Source organism: Balaenoptera borealis, assembly GCF_965194805.1.
Source record: "Balaenoptera borealis genome assembly, chromosome: 17".
Classification (NCBI taxonomy): domain Eukaryota; kingdom Metazoa; phylum Chordata; class Mammalia; order Artiodactyla; family Balaenopteridae; genus Balaenoptera; species Balaenoptera borealis.
Window position 1 is genome coordinate 79,102,680 of NC_138876.1, and position 20,075 is coordinate 79,122,754.

Here is a 20,075-nt window from a genome sequence, read left to right on the forward strand (position 1 = left end):
ACTTTTGAACGAGGCTTTGAAGAATGAGTGGGGAAGAAATTGAGTAACTATTTCACACCATCTTGTTTAAAAATTAAATAGAAAGTTTTGCAGGAAAAGAGAAATGATCAAACTTGGTTCAAGGAGAGAGAAACAGACCAGTAATCGTGAAATAAATTGGAACAGTGGTCAAAGTCTGTATCCTCCTCCCTTCACAAAGGGCCGAGAGCCCACAAGTTATACTAAACTTTTAAGGAACAGATAACGCCCATCTGTGTTTGAGAGGGTAAGAAAAAATGTGGAGCTACACAGTTTATTTTGCAAAGCTAGCAGAACTTTGCTATCGAAACTAAGGAGAACACAAAAAGGAGATTTGCAGGTCAGTCTCATAGAATGTAGTTTTATAAAATTCAATAGTTATGATAAAAAAAAATCTTAGGAAGTGAAGACTAAAAGGTACTACTTCAGTAAAGGGAATGTACCAGAAATCTTCAACAAAGATGATCCACATTGGAGAAGTGGAGAAGTATTAAAGTGAGTCCCATAAGCAGGCGCCAGGACAAGGAGGCTCCCACCACTACTATTTAACATTGTCCTGGAGCTCCTGGAAATGAGTATAGAGATGAGAAAAGAAGAGATGCCTGAAGGAACCAAGTGAATCCACTTATCAGTACTAATAAGATTAGTTAGCAAGGGAAATGGGCAAATGATAAACACAAAATTAGTAACTACTCATATACCACCAATAATCATTTTTAAAATGGAAAGAAAAAATGCTATTTGAGACTAAATCTAACAAAAAAACACATAAAAACTTTATGGAGAAACTGTATACTTTACAAATGGAATTCAAAAAAGGTGAAGTGGATAGAGTCTCAGCGTAGTGGAGATGTTGCTCTACAGCCCCCACTCCCAGTTCCTTTACCAATTCAACAGACTTCTAACACTTTTTCATCAACGTCTAAAATTCATATAAAAGGGCAAACAAGAATAACCAAGACAAATTTGAAAAAACAAAAGAGGAAGTTTTCCCCTATCATATCAAAACCATTAACATTGATTAAATGTTAATGATCATTAACAATGATTAAAATTACGGCGTTGGTACAGGGAAAGGATCATCACAAATACATCAAACAGATTAAAAAGTCAGAAATGTGAATTTAGTAAATGATAAAAGTGGTATTCCAGATCAGCAGGAAAAGATATAGGAAAATATTTGATGATCTCCAAGTACGGAAGGTCTTAAAGAAGATGCAAAAAACCAAAAACTGTTCAAAAAAGACAGAACTAAAAGACACATCAAAAGATGGGGCAGATCACCACAAGTCATTTACAACATAGCTTAGAAAATAATAAATTAGTAAGAAAAGAAATCCAACTTAAAAGTGGTCTCAGCATGTGGTCTAAAAATGGTCTAAATATAAATGCCAATAATTATAACAGATTCATAAGCCCACTAGTAATTAGGAAAGTGCAAATTAAAACTGCACTGAGATAGCATTTTTACTCAAAAGATTGGCAAATAATTAAAGTTTGTTGACATTAAAGGATGAGAACGTGGAGATGGGAACTCCCAGTGCATGTGAGAAAGTACTGTAGTGTGGCCAGTCAGGAGGATGATTTGGTAGCTTCTGTTATAATTTAAATGGGCGTTACCATATGATCAACAGTTGCCCGTCTTAGAATCCAGTCTAGTGATAAATTCACACATTCAGTGCACAAGGATGCATGTAAATGAAAGTTCATTGCAACCAATATTTGAAAAATTGGGAACAATCCAGTTGTCCCTAAATAGGAAAATGGCTAAATGAACTGTGGTAGGAATTCGTTATGGAATACTTTATAGCCATTAAAAAAATCATTAAAAAAAATCACTACGTTTGTATATCAAGTAGATGTCCAAGATATGTTGTTGAACGGAAAAACTGAGATTCATTACTATAGTCCTAATAGGAAACTACCTGTGTTAAAACATGCACACACCCCAGTACTGAATAAAATGCAGGGTGTATTCAGGACCAGAAGATGAATCATTCATGGGTGAGATGTATGCGGAAGGATGAACCTGGAAAAGTAGACTGAAATTAGGCTTTAAAGGCTCTTGAATGCTATGCTCAGGAGTTTGACTTTATTTTGTAGGTAGTTTGCCTCTGTGTGCTTTCCTGAGGAAGACTCAAAAGGATGGTATTGTTATTTTACCATAGTGTGTAGGTGTATAGCCTTAAAAATGGATTTTTGGTGACAAATTTAGAAAGGATCTATCTCTTAGGAGAAGATTATCCTTATCTGGATTCATGATGCTGATGTCTAAAGCCAGTAGGCAGTAACTCATTTACATAATAAATAATTGCTATGGAGATGAGGCTACCTGAGCTCCCCGTGACCTTCAGATCCTCTCCCTGTGGGCGAAGCTACCGGGAAGCCAAAGAATCTGGAGAGTGCTTAGGCTCAGGGGACAGAGCAGGGGAGGTAAATAAATGCGCATCTCTTGGCATCAAATAAGAGAACCACAATCGTCACAGAGTAGGGCTGTTTTCATTGAAGGGGCCCAGACCACTAGAAATGTGCATAAAATGTGCATACAGAGGCTCTCCGTCCCTGGACAGCGGATGGACGGACGGTGGCGATAGCTGCGTTCCTGGTTGCGTTTTCTGAGCTGGTGTTGCCCATCTGGCCCCCAGGACTGGGGTTCTGTAGGCAGGAGAGGACGGGGCCGCACTTCAAAACCAACATTAGGAAGAGGGAGTGATAGGTTTAAGAGTTTTTGGAGGTAAAAGGCACAGAAGCTGGTGACCAGCGGAATACAGAGCCTGAGGGAGGAGCAGGGAACGTGCCCCAGGATTTCTGCTTTTGCTCGACAGGGAAACATGGGACAGGAAGTGCTCCTTTAGAGGCGGTCACGTGAGCAGCACAGAGGAGGGAGGCGCCCTGAGTCCACGTGACACCGAAAGAATCTGACTTCACTTGATCGGTAATTGGGACCTAAAAGGCCTTGACATTGACCAGAGTGATTATCTGCTGGTACTTTTATAGCGAGGGGTGGTATGACCACATCCACGCTTTACAAGTGACACAGTTGAATATTGGGGCTTAATATTTAGTGGCACGATGGTAAACTCTAGTTTTTGTCAATAATGAATTGATTCATTGAATTTTTCTACTTTCAACCAGGTGATTTGGTATTAAGTAACAATTATTTCTCAATTCTTTTTTTTTAAAAAAAGGTATTCTGGAAAAACAAGAGAGAACCTCAGGAATATTCTGTATAGAATCCCTGAAAGAAGTATTCTTTATTTCTTAGAAAATTTATCTGATGGGACAGTCGATCCTTTGGATAACGTCAGACAACTTCAGTGACTGTTCTAAGTAAATTGAATTATTTGAATTAGAATTCGGTAATTGGGAAGAAATGTTAAAAGAATAGGCACATACAGAATCTTGAAATATCATTAAATTTAGTTTTTAAAAACATTCTCTTGAGCCCATTTGAAATATTACCAAGTAGTTTATTCCTTCAGTAGTAGAGGAGGGGGGCAGTGGAACTCTGTCCCTGCCCGTGTCAGATACCTTTGGCAAGTACCGGTTCTTAGAAGCGGCGGAAGGCTTTCCTGCGCTTCTCCCTGGGCCAGGTTTTGCTTTCACAAGAGAAGCTTCCGGGAAGCGAGGGGGGTTTTGTTCTCTGATTCTTTAGCAGGGCCTCTCGCGAGTCTCTGGCCTGCCCTGCCCCTGGTTTTCTTGTGCACACGCGCTGAGGCCTGCGTGAGGCAGGGGAGTGGGTGCAGACTCTTGTTCGTCGCTGGGTTCCCGGGAATCCTACACCGAGCGCTCGCCCACATTCGGTCTTCAAGTGTTTGTTAACATTTTGGTTGTTTTCTTCTCTCCCACTTTTGTGGCACCTGCCCTCCCTCCCACCCGGGCGAGAGAGCGACCTCAGCTTTCTAACAGGCTGCTTTTTCTCCTTCTTAGGGTGGGAGTGAGGTTCTCTTATGGCTGCAGAGTTGATTTTAGTTTTCTCCTTTTCTGTATTTGCGGCTGTTAGCCTTCTCCAACAGTGAGAAACCAGGCTGACATTATCCTTAATATGTAAACTGATTTGATCAGTCCCCCTGGGTGTAATCGATCTCCCATCACTGCCACCGTCCCCTGCCACTCAGGGATACCACCCTGCTCCAGTCGGGCTCTGACCCCCAGCTTCGTGCCACGTGGCTCCCCTCCTTTGCCCACCCAGGCCCCAGCACCCTTTCTAGGCTCTTCTCCTGTATGGGTGCTCTCGTGACCGTTTGGGCTTTGACTCGCCACCCCGGGCCACCCTGTACGGATGCCCTCCTCGCCCTGCCTGGGCTCCAGCACCCACCACAGGCCACGCTCCACCCAGGCACCTACTGCGCGCCGGCCCACCCAACCGCTGTAGGACCGATATATTCAGGGAGGGAGGGAAGGGGAAAGTGGATGGAAACAGGGGGGCTTGCGCTCCCGAAAGAAAGACTGAGTGTCTGAGTTACTAACCGTCCTTTAGTATAAATAAACTAATATTAAATACATTTTAAGTACCAGTATTTTGTCTTTCTAACAGGTTATGAAGTTCATGGGATGGAAAAAATACCAGAAGAAGGACCAGCACTGATCATTTTTTATCATGGAGCTATTCCCATCGATTTTTACTACTTCATGGCTAAAATTTTTATCCATAAAGGCAGAACTTGCCGAGTAGTAGCTGATCACTTTGTTTTTAAAATTCCAGGTAAACTTTCACTGTAGCTGGTGATATAAAAATGTTTAATTAACATGATCAAATTATGTGACAGTCTGTATGTCTTTGAGTTTAGTACCTGTTTTAGGTAATATATCTAAATATAAAAACATTATGGCCAAAAATGTTACCTAATTTCTTTCTCTATTAACAGGTAGTCATTATTTTTTGAAGTTAAATCCTAAAAGAAATTGTTAACTTTTGCCAAACAATTAATTTATATTTTGGTATAGAAGGTAGTTGATTTTTCATGGTGAATTTTTCCATGAGATATTGATTTGGGAGTTTAATTTTATAGTAATTAGTGTTTGATTACTGTCAGTTTGATAGCACATCAAAGTTAAACAAAATTAGCCAGGATATATTTTGTCTTTATATAATCATATAATATTGCCTCAGAAATCCTAACCTAAAGAGCCTATTATGTCTCTTATCATACTTGACTTGCTTGGTAGAATTATAACTCTTAAGATTGAGGACTACATTTTTTTTAATATTCATGTTCATAAAGGCTTCATACCTTTTTAAAAAGATTAATAAACTGAATGGTTTCAAACATGATAAGAGTTTAAAAAAAATCATTCTAAAGTAAACTCATTAAGATTAAATCTTATTTTCTTCTGTCACGAAGTCAGCAGAGACAAGCCAAGAAAGTTTATAGTATGTTCTCTGGAATTGTAAAAGCAAAAGCCAACCATCAACCAGATAAACACCAGACAGTGAATGAAATAACAGTTCTCTTAGTGCCTTTCATAGACATGGTTAATGTTTCCAGCATCCTTGTGTCACTAAAAAGCCGTTTTACTTTGTGTATAAACTAAATTGGCTATAAAAGGTATTTCTTTAGACAGTAATATGATCACTTTATAATAAGCTTGGAAACTAGAGGAGAGAAAAACATCATTATATGGTCTTACCCCCCTAACATGTATCCAGTTATCATTTTGATTTATTTTGCTTCATTTTTTAAAAAATTAATTTATTTACTTATTTATGGCTGTGTTGGGTCTTCGTTTCTGTGCGAGGGCTTTCTCTAGTTGCGGCGAGCGGGGGCCACTCTTCATTGCGGTGCGCGGGCCTCTCACTATCACAGCCTGTCTTGTTGCGGAGCACAAGCTCCAGATGCGCAGGCTCAGTGGTTGTGGCACACGGGCTTAGCTGCTCCGCGGCATGTGGGATCTTCCCAGACCAGGGCTCGAACCCGTGTCCCCTGCATTGGCAGGCAGACTCTCAACCACTGCGCCACCAGGGAAGCCCTATTTTGCTTCATTTTTAATTTGCACATCTTCACGTTATGCAAACTGTTTTGTTCTTTTTTTAAAAATTTAATGTAGCATTAACATTTTCCCATGTTTTATAAATAACATTTTAAATATATGACTAAAATATTTACTTAACTAGTTTTCTCTTATGGAACATTAGGTTGCTTCCATTTTTTTCTTTTTATAAATAATAAACGTGAATATTTTTATTTAGCATTTGACTTAAAAATTTCCCCCTTTATGATCTTTATGATCTTGTAATTTATTAAACCTCCCCTGTTTATTCATTTATCATGAGAATACATCTAGTGAAATCAGTGAACTTTTAACATAGTATAGGATGAAAATTATTTCTTCTCAATAATATTGATAATCTTGCTTCAGATCCTTAAACGTATGAGAAGTTTGGTTACTCTGCACAGTTTTCACTATCCATCCCTATATTTCCCAGTCTCAAGGGATAATGTATACAAACATCAGTCCTCTAAAGTTCCAGTTTAGGATTTGGTTAAAATATTTAATTGCTGATAGGATTATTTCTTTCATCCATAAATGGTTGTAATTTGAAAAACTGTGTAATATTGAGACTGGAATTAATTGTTCCTGAGCCAACCACTCACTTTATTAAAAACTCTTAATGATATTGCTATTATTGCTATAATTGTTGATTTAAAAAATTTTTATTGTGGAATTAGCAGTATGTAACTTTTAATTTCAATAGATTTAACTGTGGCTTGCCAATTTTGGTAGGGCTAGACCAGTGAGACTCACATTCTCTTGAGTGATTCTCTTTCTTATAGGGTTAATGGAAGATTAGATGTGTGATTGCTGATGGGATGTCCTTTCTGATTGCTCTAATAAATACTGTAGACAGTGTTTGGCCATGATGCAGTGGAAGGAGCTTTGGACTAGATATACCTGGACCGGAATCTCTGCCCTGCCCTTTGCTAGGTGTGTGACTTGGAGCTAGCTTCTTACCTCTCTGGGTCAACTTTCCTCATCTGTAAAATGGGGATAAGAATCCCTATTTTCCCAGGTGTTTTTTTTTTTTTTGGCCGCCACACAGCACGGCATGTGGGATCTTAGTTCACCGACAAGGGATCGAACCTGTGCCCCCTGCAGTGGCAGCATGGAGTCTTAACCACTGGACAACCAGGGAAGTCCCCTGAGTTTTAATTAAGAATTTGAATATGTAGCCAGAGTAGTAGGTGATCACTGAGGAAGTAATCAACAAGACATAGCTATTAATTTACCAGCAATATTAATCTTATGTTAACCTTAAGAGTTGTTGTTGGTTTAAAGAAAAGTAAAAAAAAAGAATTTACTGATTTAAGTATAGATGGTACATTATGTAGGTTGTGAAGATTTTTGCTCTTGAAGAATTGGACAAGAAGTACTTAAGATATATCTTCATGCTAATGTTTCTTACAGGGTTTAGTTTATTACTTGATGTATTTTGTGCTATACATGGACCAAGAGAAAAATGTGTTGAAATTCTGCGGAGTGGTCACTTGTTAGCTATCTCACCAGGTGGTGTTCGAGAAGCCCTGATTAGCGATGAGACCTACAACATCGTGTGGGGTAATCGTAAAGGCTTCGCTCAGGTTGCAATTGATGCAAAAGTGGTGAGTTGTATAAAACTGATTATTAAAGGAAAGCTATGTCTACTTTAAAATAAATGCTTAAATAGCTTAAGAGTATATCAGAATTTAGATACTGTCATTGCACTACTTTAAAAATTAGTGTCTGTAACTCTAAGATAACAATAGAGAAATATTCCTTGTGCATGGGAAGCCATCTTTATAAAAAAATTCAATCTGGAAATTTGCAAATATCTAGCAAAGCTTTATTTTATGCTTCAAAATCCAGCTTCTTTTAATCAGATTTATGAAATTTTTTGTATTCCTCCAGTTATACTTTTTTTCACAAGTATAATCAGTCCAACTCTGTGTATTTTAATCCTTTGGTTCAACTGAGTTGGCATGTTTCAGTGATGGCTATTGGTTGGTTTCATTATAATTCTTGTATCTGTGACCAATTTATATAACAGTAGAGCTCAAATAATATATGGTTTCTACCATTTTTCATCAGGAAATATGATCAGCTCTCTAATAGTATGAATAAAGATGAGAAAGAGATATTGGTGTAATTTAGATCTTTTTAAAAGAACGAATTTGTCAATAAAATTAAGTGTTCCTCTGGGATTCACTGTAATTATTCTACTTAGTAAACTGGAAAATCTGAATGCCATCTTGTTCTTTTCTTTTGCTTTGGAAAGTATATCTAAGCTTTTTGGTCTCTGTATTGTACTTTATCCTATGAAACATTTATTACTTATGGAATGTTTCTTCTTTGTTTTCTGTTTGTTTTCATTTTAGATTGTCTATCAGAAAAAGAAATCATAGCACTTGACAAGGTGGTTTTCTTTTTCCAGGCCAATTAGTTAGAGACAGCTGCTAATACTTTCACATTTCTGTTTTTTGTGTACGTGTTTCCACTGCTGTCATATAGACACCAGTCTGCACCCTTAGCTTGCCTGTTCATCTTGCAGATACAGACTTTTGATTAAAAAGGAAAGGATTATGTATGACTCCTTCTAACCCAAAAGCAACATTTGAAGAAGAATGGACATTTTCCCTTTATTTTTTAATTGCAGAGTTACAATAAAATAAAATACATTGAGCTCTATTCTCTACTGTACATATTTGTATATGTAATTCCTAAAGTAAGTTATTGCTATAGTGCTTTAACAATGTGATCTTTGTATAAGTTAATGTACTTGTCCAAGTGTTTAATAATGGACAACATAAAAATTTAAACACTACTGTCCTATAGTAGATTATAAACTCCCTTAGGACAAAGCCACTTTATATTCTGAGTTCCTAGTACAATGACTAGCACTTAGTAGGCTCTCTGTATTTGTTGAATTGATTTTTTAAACACTACAAGAAAGGAGTCTTTTGAATTCGTCTGTGTTAATAGTATTAATGATACAGAAAATTAATTTATAGCCTATTTTATTTTCCAAAAAGTCTTATGTACTAAGGTAGAAAACAAAACCTTAGACTTTATGAATAATGTAGAATATAAGATGATATATGCACAGTTGTTCAGAGATTAAGGATAATCAGCGTAAATGTACATTAAAGCAATGATAACAGCTAAAAACTTAAAGATAGTTCAATTTTCAGGTTTGTATTTTGAGAGAATTATTTCTTCCAAGGTTTAAGATAAAAGTGACAAAACTGGATTTGGAATCACACAGATTGATCATGGAATTCTAATTTCTCATCCTTAAGTTACAGTTTTAAGGACCATTGCCTGGAAGAAGTCTTGAAAGAAAAAAGTTATATAGAGAAAGAAGCCCTTTTATCAATCCCTGAGTTTCTAGATAATTAATTAAGATAACCTAGATAGGGCTTCCCTGGTAGCGCAGTGGTTAAGAATCCACCTGCCAATGCAGGGGACACGGGTTCGAGCCCTGGTCCGGGAAGATCCCACATGCCGCGGAACAACTAAGCCCGTGCGCCACAACTACTGAGCCTGCGCTCTAGAGCCTGTGAGCCGTAACTGCTGGGCCCACGTGCCACAACTACTGAAGCCCATGTGCCTAGAGCCCGTGCTCCACAGCAAGAGAAGCCACGCAATGAGAAGCCCGCGCACCGCAACGAAGAGTAGCCCCCGCTCGCTGCAACTAGAGAAAGCCCGTGCGCAGCAACGAAGACCCAACACAGCCAAAAAAAGATAACCTAGATAATTTAAGGTTTTTTATGCAAACCTTGAGAAAATTTAATAAACAGCCTTTTACAAGTTAATAAACAAAAATCTTTAACGTTGCTGATTTACAAAATAGCACTGTATCACTGATAAATCTTGTACCACCCTAACCTTTCTTAGCACTTTTAAAGGCTTTATGTTGGTACCCCTGTACAGTAAGTAGGTGACATATGTAATTATTAATGTTACAGATGAGGAAACTCAGGCACACAGAGATGAAGGGATGGAGGGACCCTGTCACACAGCAAGTCAGAAGCAGAGCTTACAGTTCAGGACCGCAGGCAGCTGGTACACTTCACAGTGAGTCCGCAGACCCCAAGATTAGAGGGCCTTGCAGATCTGCGAGGGAAGCCTTTCAGTCACATGTGGACACAGTTGTAAATGGCACCAGCAGCTTATTTGAAAAAGCCCTTCTTAGGTCTCACAGAATTATCATAAACTTTGAATAAAAAGTTACGACTGTTGTTACAAGGCTAACCACATTTAAATTGAAACAAAGGAATGGAAATTCAAGTGAAAACAATCTAGGTCATCAATGGAAATTCACAAAATATTGGCAGAAAATATTTAAGGCTCGTCTGAAAGTTACAGGCTTTTTGATATAATCTAATTCACTCTTATTTTGTGAATTCCTGAGAATTCTGACTTTGCTAAGAATTTTTAGGTAATTTCATAGCTAAATAATTGGGGAGAAAAATGAGCCCATTTAGTCTAATTGGAAAACAAATAACAGATGTAAAAGAAAATAGCATTCATTTCAATAAAATTGTTTATATTATTATCTCAATCTATAAAAACCTTGAGATGGGATAATTATTATTATTGTCATTTCATACATGAAGAAACAGGTTTAGTGACCTGTCCAATGGTTCCCACTTAAATTTTTGTGGCAAAGTTAAGACTCCAAGGCCACACTCTATTCCCCAAGAATAGTTTTAACAAAATACACATTCTCCACCTCTTCAAACACGTGTACATACATGTACAGAGATACATGTATACATGTAAGCAATTTGATTCTAGGTTACTTATGCAACTACCTTGTTATACAAAGTGTACACAAACAAAGGAACGAACTACAGTATGAAATTGTAATAAGGTAATGCTTGCAGCTGTAAGGCTGCAAGCTGGAATGTAAATTTAGAAACCAGGGTATAGCCTGGAATACTGAGTTTGTAGGGTGAGCCTTCTCCTGTTTAGTATCTTCTAGAAATGCCCAGCTTCTGGAGAGTTAGCCATTTAAAGGATGATATATATACCTGAAGAGTCTTTATAAAGTGCATCCTTCGATACTAACTTCGGGGTTCATGCCAGTCAGTAGACGAAAATCTAGCAGCACTGGTCAGAGAAGGCAAAGTGGTGTATATATGAGCTGAAAGCTTTCTGTTCCTTCTTGGGCATCTTAAGCTCTCAACTCTAAAGACATTGTAGAAGTATTTAAAACATTAGGATTCCAACCATCACTTTATTCTACAAAACTAGTGGTGGTTTTAGGAAAATCATAATCTGAATTTTTTTTACAAAAGAGTCAGTCTACTTTGTCTTAGGTGTTAGCTTTGGGAATTAACTCCATCTGATTTTAAATTATTCATCGGACTGCTTTTTCTTTACCCGGCTTTTCTGGTTTTAAAATTGCTGCCGCCTGTTTCCTACCCTTTGTATTCAGAGAATACAAGCTAATTCCTTAGAAGCATTTTCTCTCTGTCCTGTTGATTCATTCCTTCTTTAGTTCACCTGTCACACTGTCTTTTAGTACCTGCTTTATTCCAGGCACTGTTCTAGGTGTTTCCAACAGTGAACGAAACCAAGTCTGCTATGGGGGGGGGTCTTCCTTCTAGTGAGGGGAGAGAGAGAATAAATAAATGATCAGTTAGGTGATTGAGAGGGAGTAAGTTTTATGAAGAAAGCTGTGCCTGTAGTCTCTTTCCTTTAGTCCACCAGATTTTACTGCTTTCCAAAGCTGAAAAGGAATGGCTTTTTAAATGTCAGCTTATTTAAATGTTTCAAACCCTGCTCACTCAGGCAGGTAATTCTGTATTAACAAATGCTGATAGTAGACTCTAAGTAAAGTGATCCTCGCCCCCCCCCCCTTCCAATTCTGTCTATTCTAAAACGTCATTTAATTCAGTATATTTTGTGTACCTTTTAAAGTGTTTTATTCAATTTTTTATCTACTTCAGTTTCGCCGTGGCGTAACTTCCTTACATGATCCTTTGCTACTTTATCCGTTGTTTCATGACATTTAGATAAGGTCTCCACTTTTAAAAAATCATATTTAATCATTAATATTCATGGAAAAATAAACACCATGAACTTTTGAGCAGATATCCTCCAAAATAGTTATAGAAAGAGTTCTTTTATGTATAGGTTTTTCCTTTTTTTTTCTTTTTTTTGGTGTTGAGTATTACACTTACTTCTGATTGATGTTGAACATTATTAGCTTTAATAAGCTCACAAAAAAATGGTGTGTCACTAATTCCATGACAGCATCTTGCTAAAGCTTGTCATTTGAATATATGTAAGTTTCTCCATAGAGAGAATTTCTGTCTTGAAACTTTTTCTTCAGTAGCCCACCGAAACCAATTTAATTATCACGTTCATTTTACTTAATGATCACTTTAATCTTAATTTTGAGTTTCAAGAGTTCATGTGGAATGATAGGAAAGTTGGTAAATGAAATATTATATATTACCACTAGAAGGTAGTGTTTCCAATTTATATTTTTTTACAAATGATCATGTTAATTTTAGCCTGATAAATCACAATGGTGGTAACAGTATACCTTTATTTTTAAAATGCCTTGGTTTTGTAACTTAAACAGGCCCTCAAAAGTTTGCATTAGAGACATCAAATGGATTAATGTATTTACTTTTTAATTCAAATTCTCTCTTTAGCCCATTATTCCTATGTTTACACAAAATATTCGAGAAGGATTTAGATCCCTCGGCGGAACAAGTAAGTTCTGATTCATATGATTTTTCTAATTGTAATGTAATATTTAGAATGTAATATTTTAAGTATTTGGGCTTTTGAACACTACAGGGAAACTTTGAATTATTACTTTAGAAAATGCATATACTATTTAGATGTTTTTCTCTTTAAAATCTAGATGATAACTTGTTCTGAGTAATGGTGGTTCTAGATGTTAGATTTTTGTTAAGAGCCTCACATATATACTGAAACTTATTTATCATAGGCTTTTTAAAATTACAGAGTGAATTTTCTAATTTACTGTGTTAAACCATGTTGTTGAGGTTTAAAACAAATGTACTTATTTGTAAATAAAGACTATCTTCCTAACTCATTCCTGAAGAAGTGACAGCTTTAAAAATGGATGACAATAAAAAAAATTTGGGGGGAGGGACAGAATTTGAAAGTCTGTTTATCTTGAAAAAAGTATATATACATGTTTGTATAAATCTCTTTTTAAAATTTTTTTAAATTAATTTCTATTGGAGTATAGTTGATTTTACAATGTTGTGTTAGTTTCAGGTGTACAGCAAAGTGAATCAGTTATACATATACACATAGCCACTCTTTTTTAGATTCTTTTCCCATATAGGTCATTATAGAGTGTTGAGTAGAGTTCCCTGTGCTATACAGTAGGTTCTTAGACAAGAAAATATTGAATTAAGATTAACAACCTAAGGATATATCATTTGCTTTAATTTATTTCGATTACTTCTTGTTTTTTTTTGAACCATGATAGATTTACATTGAAAAGTTCTTTTTGCCTACCTTTAATTTATAGATAACAAAATAAGCTTTGAACCTAGCTATAAGAGTGATAACAATTTGATGTGCTTTCTCTTTGCAAAGTCTCTTTTTTTTTTAAATTTTATAGTTTGCTTTGTACCCTGTGGTTTATATATTATATTTGATTGATTATGTTTTACATCCCTAGTGCTATATTGTTAGTGTTCCTATCCACATACAAATCCCATCCTGAAAACCTTAATAAACTTCTGTTGTTCCTTTTATGTCTGTGTTGGTATATTGTTGATATTCCATTATGTTTTCTTTAGTTCTTTTTCTTCAAATTTGAAATGGAAAGGCAGATTGATGTGATGTTTAACTTTTGTTGTGTAATTTAATCCTTCTAATTTTCTCTCAGATCATTTCTTTAGAATTTAAGTTGCATACCAGAAATTATTCCTAATTTTGTTTCTTTAATTGTAAAGTGGTTTTAAAATTCTTTTTGACTGCTTTTTTTACTTTAAAAGTTGAATATCTCAAAAGTTGGTGTGTAGTGGTATATTTTTTTAAGTATTACTTTGGGTCTTATGGTATACTCTGTGTTTCCATATATAAAGTGTTTTAAACTTTCAGTACAATTCTTAATTATGTATTCCATGTTGCTTGTCATTTTTTGGATTCTTTTTTTAAAACTTACTCCATCAGTTTATGTTACATCATTACCACTTTTAATCTTGCTAAACTTCATGGTTGGTCATTAGCATTAATAATTCTTTTTCCTAGTTTACAGTAATGTTTTTAGTCTTTACTTAGTTTATTGGTGCATTTTAGTCTCATGTTTACTTGAATTTATTTTATGCTTTCATTTTTTCTTTTGTTTGTGTAAGTCACGTATTTGTGAGTCTCTAGACTTTTTAGCTTCTAGCTTTTTGTTGCAATCTTTATGCTGTGTTTTGCAATAATAGTAATTAGTTTGCCTTTTTAAATTCTTATATTTTTAAAAGCTCATCTTTCCCCCCTAATTAATAGATCTTATTTTTTTGAGCATTTTTAGGTTTACAGAAAAATTGGGCAGAAGGCCTAGAGAGTACCCACAAACCTCACCGCTCCCCAGTTTCTTCTGTTATTCACATCTTGCATTAGTGTGGTACATTTGCTATGATCAATGAAAAGCTCATCTTTTAAAAAAATATTGTATTAATTGCCAGGAGGTGATCCTGTTTGCCTCCATCCTCTAAGTCTTACATAATTAATTTGAAAGTTTACAGTTATACGCTCAGAATATTTAACCAATTAAAATGATTTTTGTTTTCTTTAAAACAGGGTTATTTAGGTGGCTGTATGAGAAGTTCCGCTATCCGTTTGCTCCAATGTACGGAGGTTTTCCAGTGAAGTTACGCACCTATTTAGGTGACCCCATTCCATACGATCCAAAGATCACAGCAGAAGAACTAGCTGCAAGGGTAAATTATTCTTTCTTTCTTAGTTTTAGGACATATTTGTACTTTCAGCTTTTATTTTAAAAATTAATTAATTCTACAAGCATGTTCTGGATCAGTGGTGATTCTTCCCCCAGGGGACGTCTGGCAATGTCTGGAGACATTTTTATTGTCACCCCGGACGAGACTCGGGAGGTGGTCGTGCTGTTGGCGTCCAGTGGGTAGAGGCCGGGGATACTGGTAAACATTCCGTAGTGCACAGGACATCCGCCCCGCCCCCAACAAAGAGCCGTTCTTTCTAAAATGCCAGTTGTGTTGAGGTTAAAGTTCTTGGCACCGTTAATTAAAAGGTTTCGTTAAGTGATATTCAGAAGAAGAAAGCTTTGACCTCCATGAAAAGAAATTGCTTTTGTCTGGTAGAAATACCTTGGGAGGAAAATGGAATCGTGTTTAAGAGTGTGGATTGCGAAGTCGGATTGTTCTAGTGCCACTGTTTGTTTGCTCGGGCAGGGGAGCAGGAGAGAGAGCAGAGCCCACTCACAGAGTTACCCCTGAGGGTCACATGTGATTGATGACATCCATCATTGAGAGCAGTGTCTGCCATCTAGTAAGTGTTCCATGACTGCTGGCTACTGCTGTTATTCTAGGAACTTATGGCCCAGTGTGGCAGGTAAATAACTAAATCGATGCTTTTAAGGTGATGTGTTAGCACAATGGTGTGCTCGCGGCACGATTTCTCAACCTGGGCACTACTGGTATTTTGTTGTGCGGTTGTCCTGTGCACCGCAGGGTGTTTACTCACTAGATGCTGGTAGCATCTCATCGCTATCCCTCACTCACCGTGACAATAAAAAAACATCTCTAGATGTTGCCATTATCCCCTGGGAGACAAAATCTCCCCTGGTTGAGAACTGCTGTTTTAGGGTATTATGGAAACACAAAGGAAAGGCATCTAAATTAAACCAGGGACGCCTCCTTGAAGGAAGTGATGCTTGAATTCAGTTTTGAAAGGCAAAAAGGGATTCGCTGGATGAAGAGTCAAGAGGTAGAGGAAACAGCATATGAAAGGATGGCAGCACGAACTGGCGTAAAGTCTTCAGGGAGTTGAGGGTGGTCTGGGGTAGCTAAAGGGATAGAGAGTATAGACAATGAGGCTGGAAACACAGGAATGTCTGGACCACGAAGGCGCATCCTTGATTTTGTTTCTTGAAAGCCAGGGGTAGCTACTGAAAGCAGATGACTGATGTAATAGGTTTGCTTTTAGAAAGATCGCTAGAAGCAGTAGGGAGGCTGAGTTTGAGTGAGACCAGGAGAAGCTCAAAAGGGAAAGAGACTGCTTTGTGAGGGAAAAAATAGGAAACGCTTCCTAGAATTGCGGGCATTTGTGGTAGGTCTTGAAAGACGGACGGGACTTGGACATGCGGACTTGGGGCAGGAGGGAAGAGTTCCAACAAAGAAGCGGTGGTAGGAAAGTTGACTGCACACACCAACAGTGTAGAGTAGCCTGATGCGACTAGGACAGTGAAGTTGGGAAGGGTGCCTAATAAATTCACCTTCAGGAATTTCGCAAAGCATGTGAACATCTTGAAGGTTCTAAGAAGCCCCGCAATAAAGAGGTCTATTTAACTTTGTTTCAAAGAGCATTGCCCAGTCTCATCTGACCAAAACCAGCTCCTGGTTCTTCCTGGAATAGCAGCTAATAACAGCTGTGGAATAAACTGGGGGAATCACTAGCTGAGTGGGTAGCGAGCATTTGGTTGAGATGAAACTGGAAAAGTAAGTGGGAGCTCTATTTTTCGGCCCGTGAATATCAGACTAGGGATTTTGTTTACTAAGAACAGTTCCGTTAGGAGAGGCCATTGGAAGTAGCCATTCACCCCCAGTGACCCTGGCCAAGGCAGGCACACAGACACACGGGGCGTTAACGGGGCAGGACTGGATCCTTTCCACCGGGATGGCCCAGAAGAGGCAGAGCAGACGAGCAACTGTGATACCCAGGGCTCAGCAAGGTCTGGCACTTAGGAAAGGATGTCCAGCTGAGGCAGCTAGAATGTCACATCAGATAAGACTGTTCAGATGAAGCAGCTGGTATGTAGGAAGCTTGACAGAGGCGGCATTAATGATACCTTATGTTCCTTGTCTGTGAACTTCATTCTTAGAGAACGTACCCCCTGCTAGTTATTCTATTAACTGGTAAGTGAGTTAACTCAGAGCGTGTAGCAATCCTTTTCCTGAAAGGAAACCCCTCCCACACTGGTTTCCCGGGTCCGGGCAGGCTCTGCGCACAGCACTTCTCCCATCCTCAGGTGACGCCTCGCTGTGGTGGTGACTTCAGGTGACACCAGGGCTCAGACCTCACCCTGTCATGTTGCTTCTGCCCACACGCTTTATTGTTCCTATACCACATCTCTGCTGCTCCCTGACAAATGCGTTCTCCTTCAGCATAGAGCTGAATTCTGTTTTGTTCTTTAAAAAGGTTTTTCCCACCTAACTATTAGGATTTAATTGGGTCAGAGCGAGTTAGGAATACTTTTTTACAAATACCGTCCATTTTTATGGTTAAGATACAAGGTAATGGAGAGAGAGGGGAAAAGAAACTGGCCTGGAAATTGAGGGATCTGAGTCCTAATCCTAGCTCTCCCACCAGGCAGCAGAGTCATGTTGGATAAATGGTATGTTCCTCCCCGAGTCTCAGTGTCCTCAACTGTAGAACGGGGAAATTAAAATAGATATCTCAGAGGTTTTGTCCAGGTCTAAAATTAAATGAATCCTGTTCCCTTATTTTTCTCAGTTAAGGAAAATGTATTACTGACCATTAAATTCCCGGGACTTGATTTTTCATATGAGGGTTTTTCATATGAGTGAGAAATATATTCATGGCACTGGTAGAGTTAGATATTTTAGATGTTAAAATATATATTTATATATTTACCAATTCAAACTAGTAAAAAGAAGAGGCCTTCCAGAATCATTGAAATACCTCAGTTATCGTCTCCAGTTACTTTATGTACTTTATTATCAGTATTTAAAGTAACAGAAGTTGTCTACGAAAGCATAGTTTAGTAAAATTTCTTGAGGGGATTTCCATAAATATATAGTTGCCATATCCATATTTTTGATGGTAAGTTGTCATTGTTGAACTAAAGTAAACTTGAAATAAAGAATATTTGAAATTTTCCTTTTGTGAATACATTGCATGAATTTCCAATCTTCATTGTTTACAATATAAGCATAAACTGTAGCAGGATGATCCCTGGATTATCGCAAATTCGAAATTACTAGCATCTAAATTAACGTAGAAATGAAACCTCATTTAAGAAATGGGAGCTAGACTGTTCAGGCATTTGATTGTGGAGAAGATTCATTTTGTAGACACTAACTAAATCTAAATTAAAATACACTGTACTCATGCTGAAGAGGGCACTTGGGATACTTCAAGTTCTCTCAGTCTTAAAGAAATCTGTTCTGCTTCCATCTGTCTCTTTGCCTCGCTCTCTGCATTCTGCATACACACATTCACATATACGTTAAGTACAGATTTATTTATATGTACAGGTATATATAATATACATGTCCTATTAAGGTGGAAAGAAGATGGGGAGAAGTGGGTAGATTTGAGTGGTACTGGGAGGTGAGCTAACAGATGCCACCAATGGATTCTTATTCTCAATGAATGAGAAGCAGGATTTGTTAAGGATGATTCCCAGGTTTTGGTTACTGAGCTGGATTCGTGGCCATTTGCTGAAATAGGGCGTGAACTCAGGGAAGGACAAAGGATGGGGTGGGGGGAAAGAGTGTTAGTTCAGTCTAAATTAAGCATGTTGAGTTTGAGGTGCCTTTAAAATATTCAAGGGAAGTCATATTGAACATTCCTATCCGAGGCTGGGCGGCTAAAGATGTAAATCTGGGAGTCGTCAGCAAATGGATGGTAATTAACGCTGTGGAAAGCTTAGTGAGCCTTGGAGGAATAAGTCAGTGCTTGATTTGGGGAGTGTAAATCTGCAAAAGGCGGTTGAAAGGGAGCGTCCTGAAAACCTAGCTTTTCCTCCAGGAGTGTGGGTTCCAGAAGCAGGATCAATGGTGACTAAGAGGTCACGTCAGATGAAAAGAATGTCCGTGGGATTTAGTGACAAAAGGGGGTCATTAGTGATCTTCGCGAGAGCTGTATTTTCTTAATGCACAGACCTCGTATTTCTCCACCCAAAAGTTCTTCCTTGATACATCAATTCATACTAAACAAAGTCTCCACTTTTTCATTTGGTATTTAACTCCCTTCATGATTTAACTGAAACCTACCTTTAAAGCCTTATACTGCCCAGCAAGTGAACACATACCTGAAATGCCAGCTCGCCATCGCTTAACTGTTTTCTTGTGGTCTTTTCCCTCCTGTTCCTTTCTTCACTGTTACTGAAATCTTACAGGCCTGGGGAGACCCAGACCAAACAGTACCCCGTTCACGCAAACTTCCCTGGTCACCGGCCACCGATGAACTTCAGATGTGCTCTTCTCACATCTCAGATGATACAGCTCACAAATGAGCTTACATTTTAACTACTTTGTCCCTGATTATGCTTATTATGAGCTCCTTGAGATTAGAGACTTGTTTCACTAACGTTATAGCTTCCAAAGCATCTAGTATTTTCTGAGTGAATGAATAAAATTTTAAAAATATACGGCACAGAACACAACCTGTGTGTCAGTCACTGTGCTAAGTGCCTGAAGACGTGGCTTCAGTTTCATGTAATCCTTATCATAAGTGTATGAAATCGTTCTCATCTCACAGATGTGAAAACTTGTGCATTAGAGAGGCATATTTTTAAAATACATCTTTGGGCTAGGGTTTCTTAATTATATTTAAAAATAAATGAAGGTCCAAGATTTGTAAAAAGAAGGCTTAATAAAAGGTTAGCATCTGAAAAGAAGTTTGTACGGGCGCGCCTGCCTGCACTATGTGTGTGCATAAAATTTTTTTTCGAGAGCCACAAACTGATTTCAAGTAAAAATTGTTATTGTAAATCAACTATACTTCAATAAAATAAATTAAAAACAAGTAAAAATTGTTGAAATTTGTCATGAATTTAATGGGAACAAATAGTTTTAGAAGATTTCTTGATATATCCTAATTGACTTTTCCATTGCTATGACTTAATTTAAATTCCTATTAAACTA

The 20,075-nt window shown here is 37.6% G+C and overlaps 1 protein-coding gene across 8 annotated transcripts in view; it reads left to right on the forward strand.

The window, feature by feature from the left end:
- TMEM68 (transmembrane protein 68) overlaps window positions 1-20,075 on the forward strand; it is a 34,060-nt gene that overhangs the window by 11,927 nt on the left and 2,058 nt on the right. For 5 of the 8 annotated variants that reach the window (XM_082364111.1, XM_082364109.1, XM_082364110.1 and 2 more), the window contains 4 exons: window positions 4,556-4,723; window positions 7,426-7,619; window positions 12,666-12,726; window positions 14,791-14,930. In XM_082364111.1, coding sequence (XP_082220237.1) covers window positions 4,556-4,723; window positions 7,426-7,619; window positions 12,666-12,726; window positions 14,791-14,930 — 563 coding nt within the window. Of the gene's footprint in view, window positions 1-4,555; window positions 4,724-7,425; window positions 7,620-9,962; window positions 10,072-12,665; window positions 12,727-14,790; window positions 14,931-20,075 lie in introns of those variants that run through there. The other 3 variants (XM_082364113.1, XR_014236506.1, XM_082364115.1) reach the window with 3 other exon arrangements.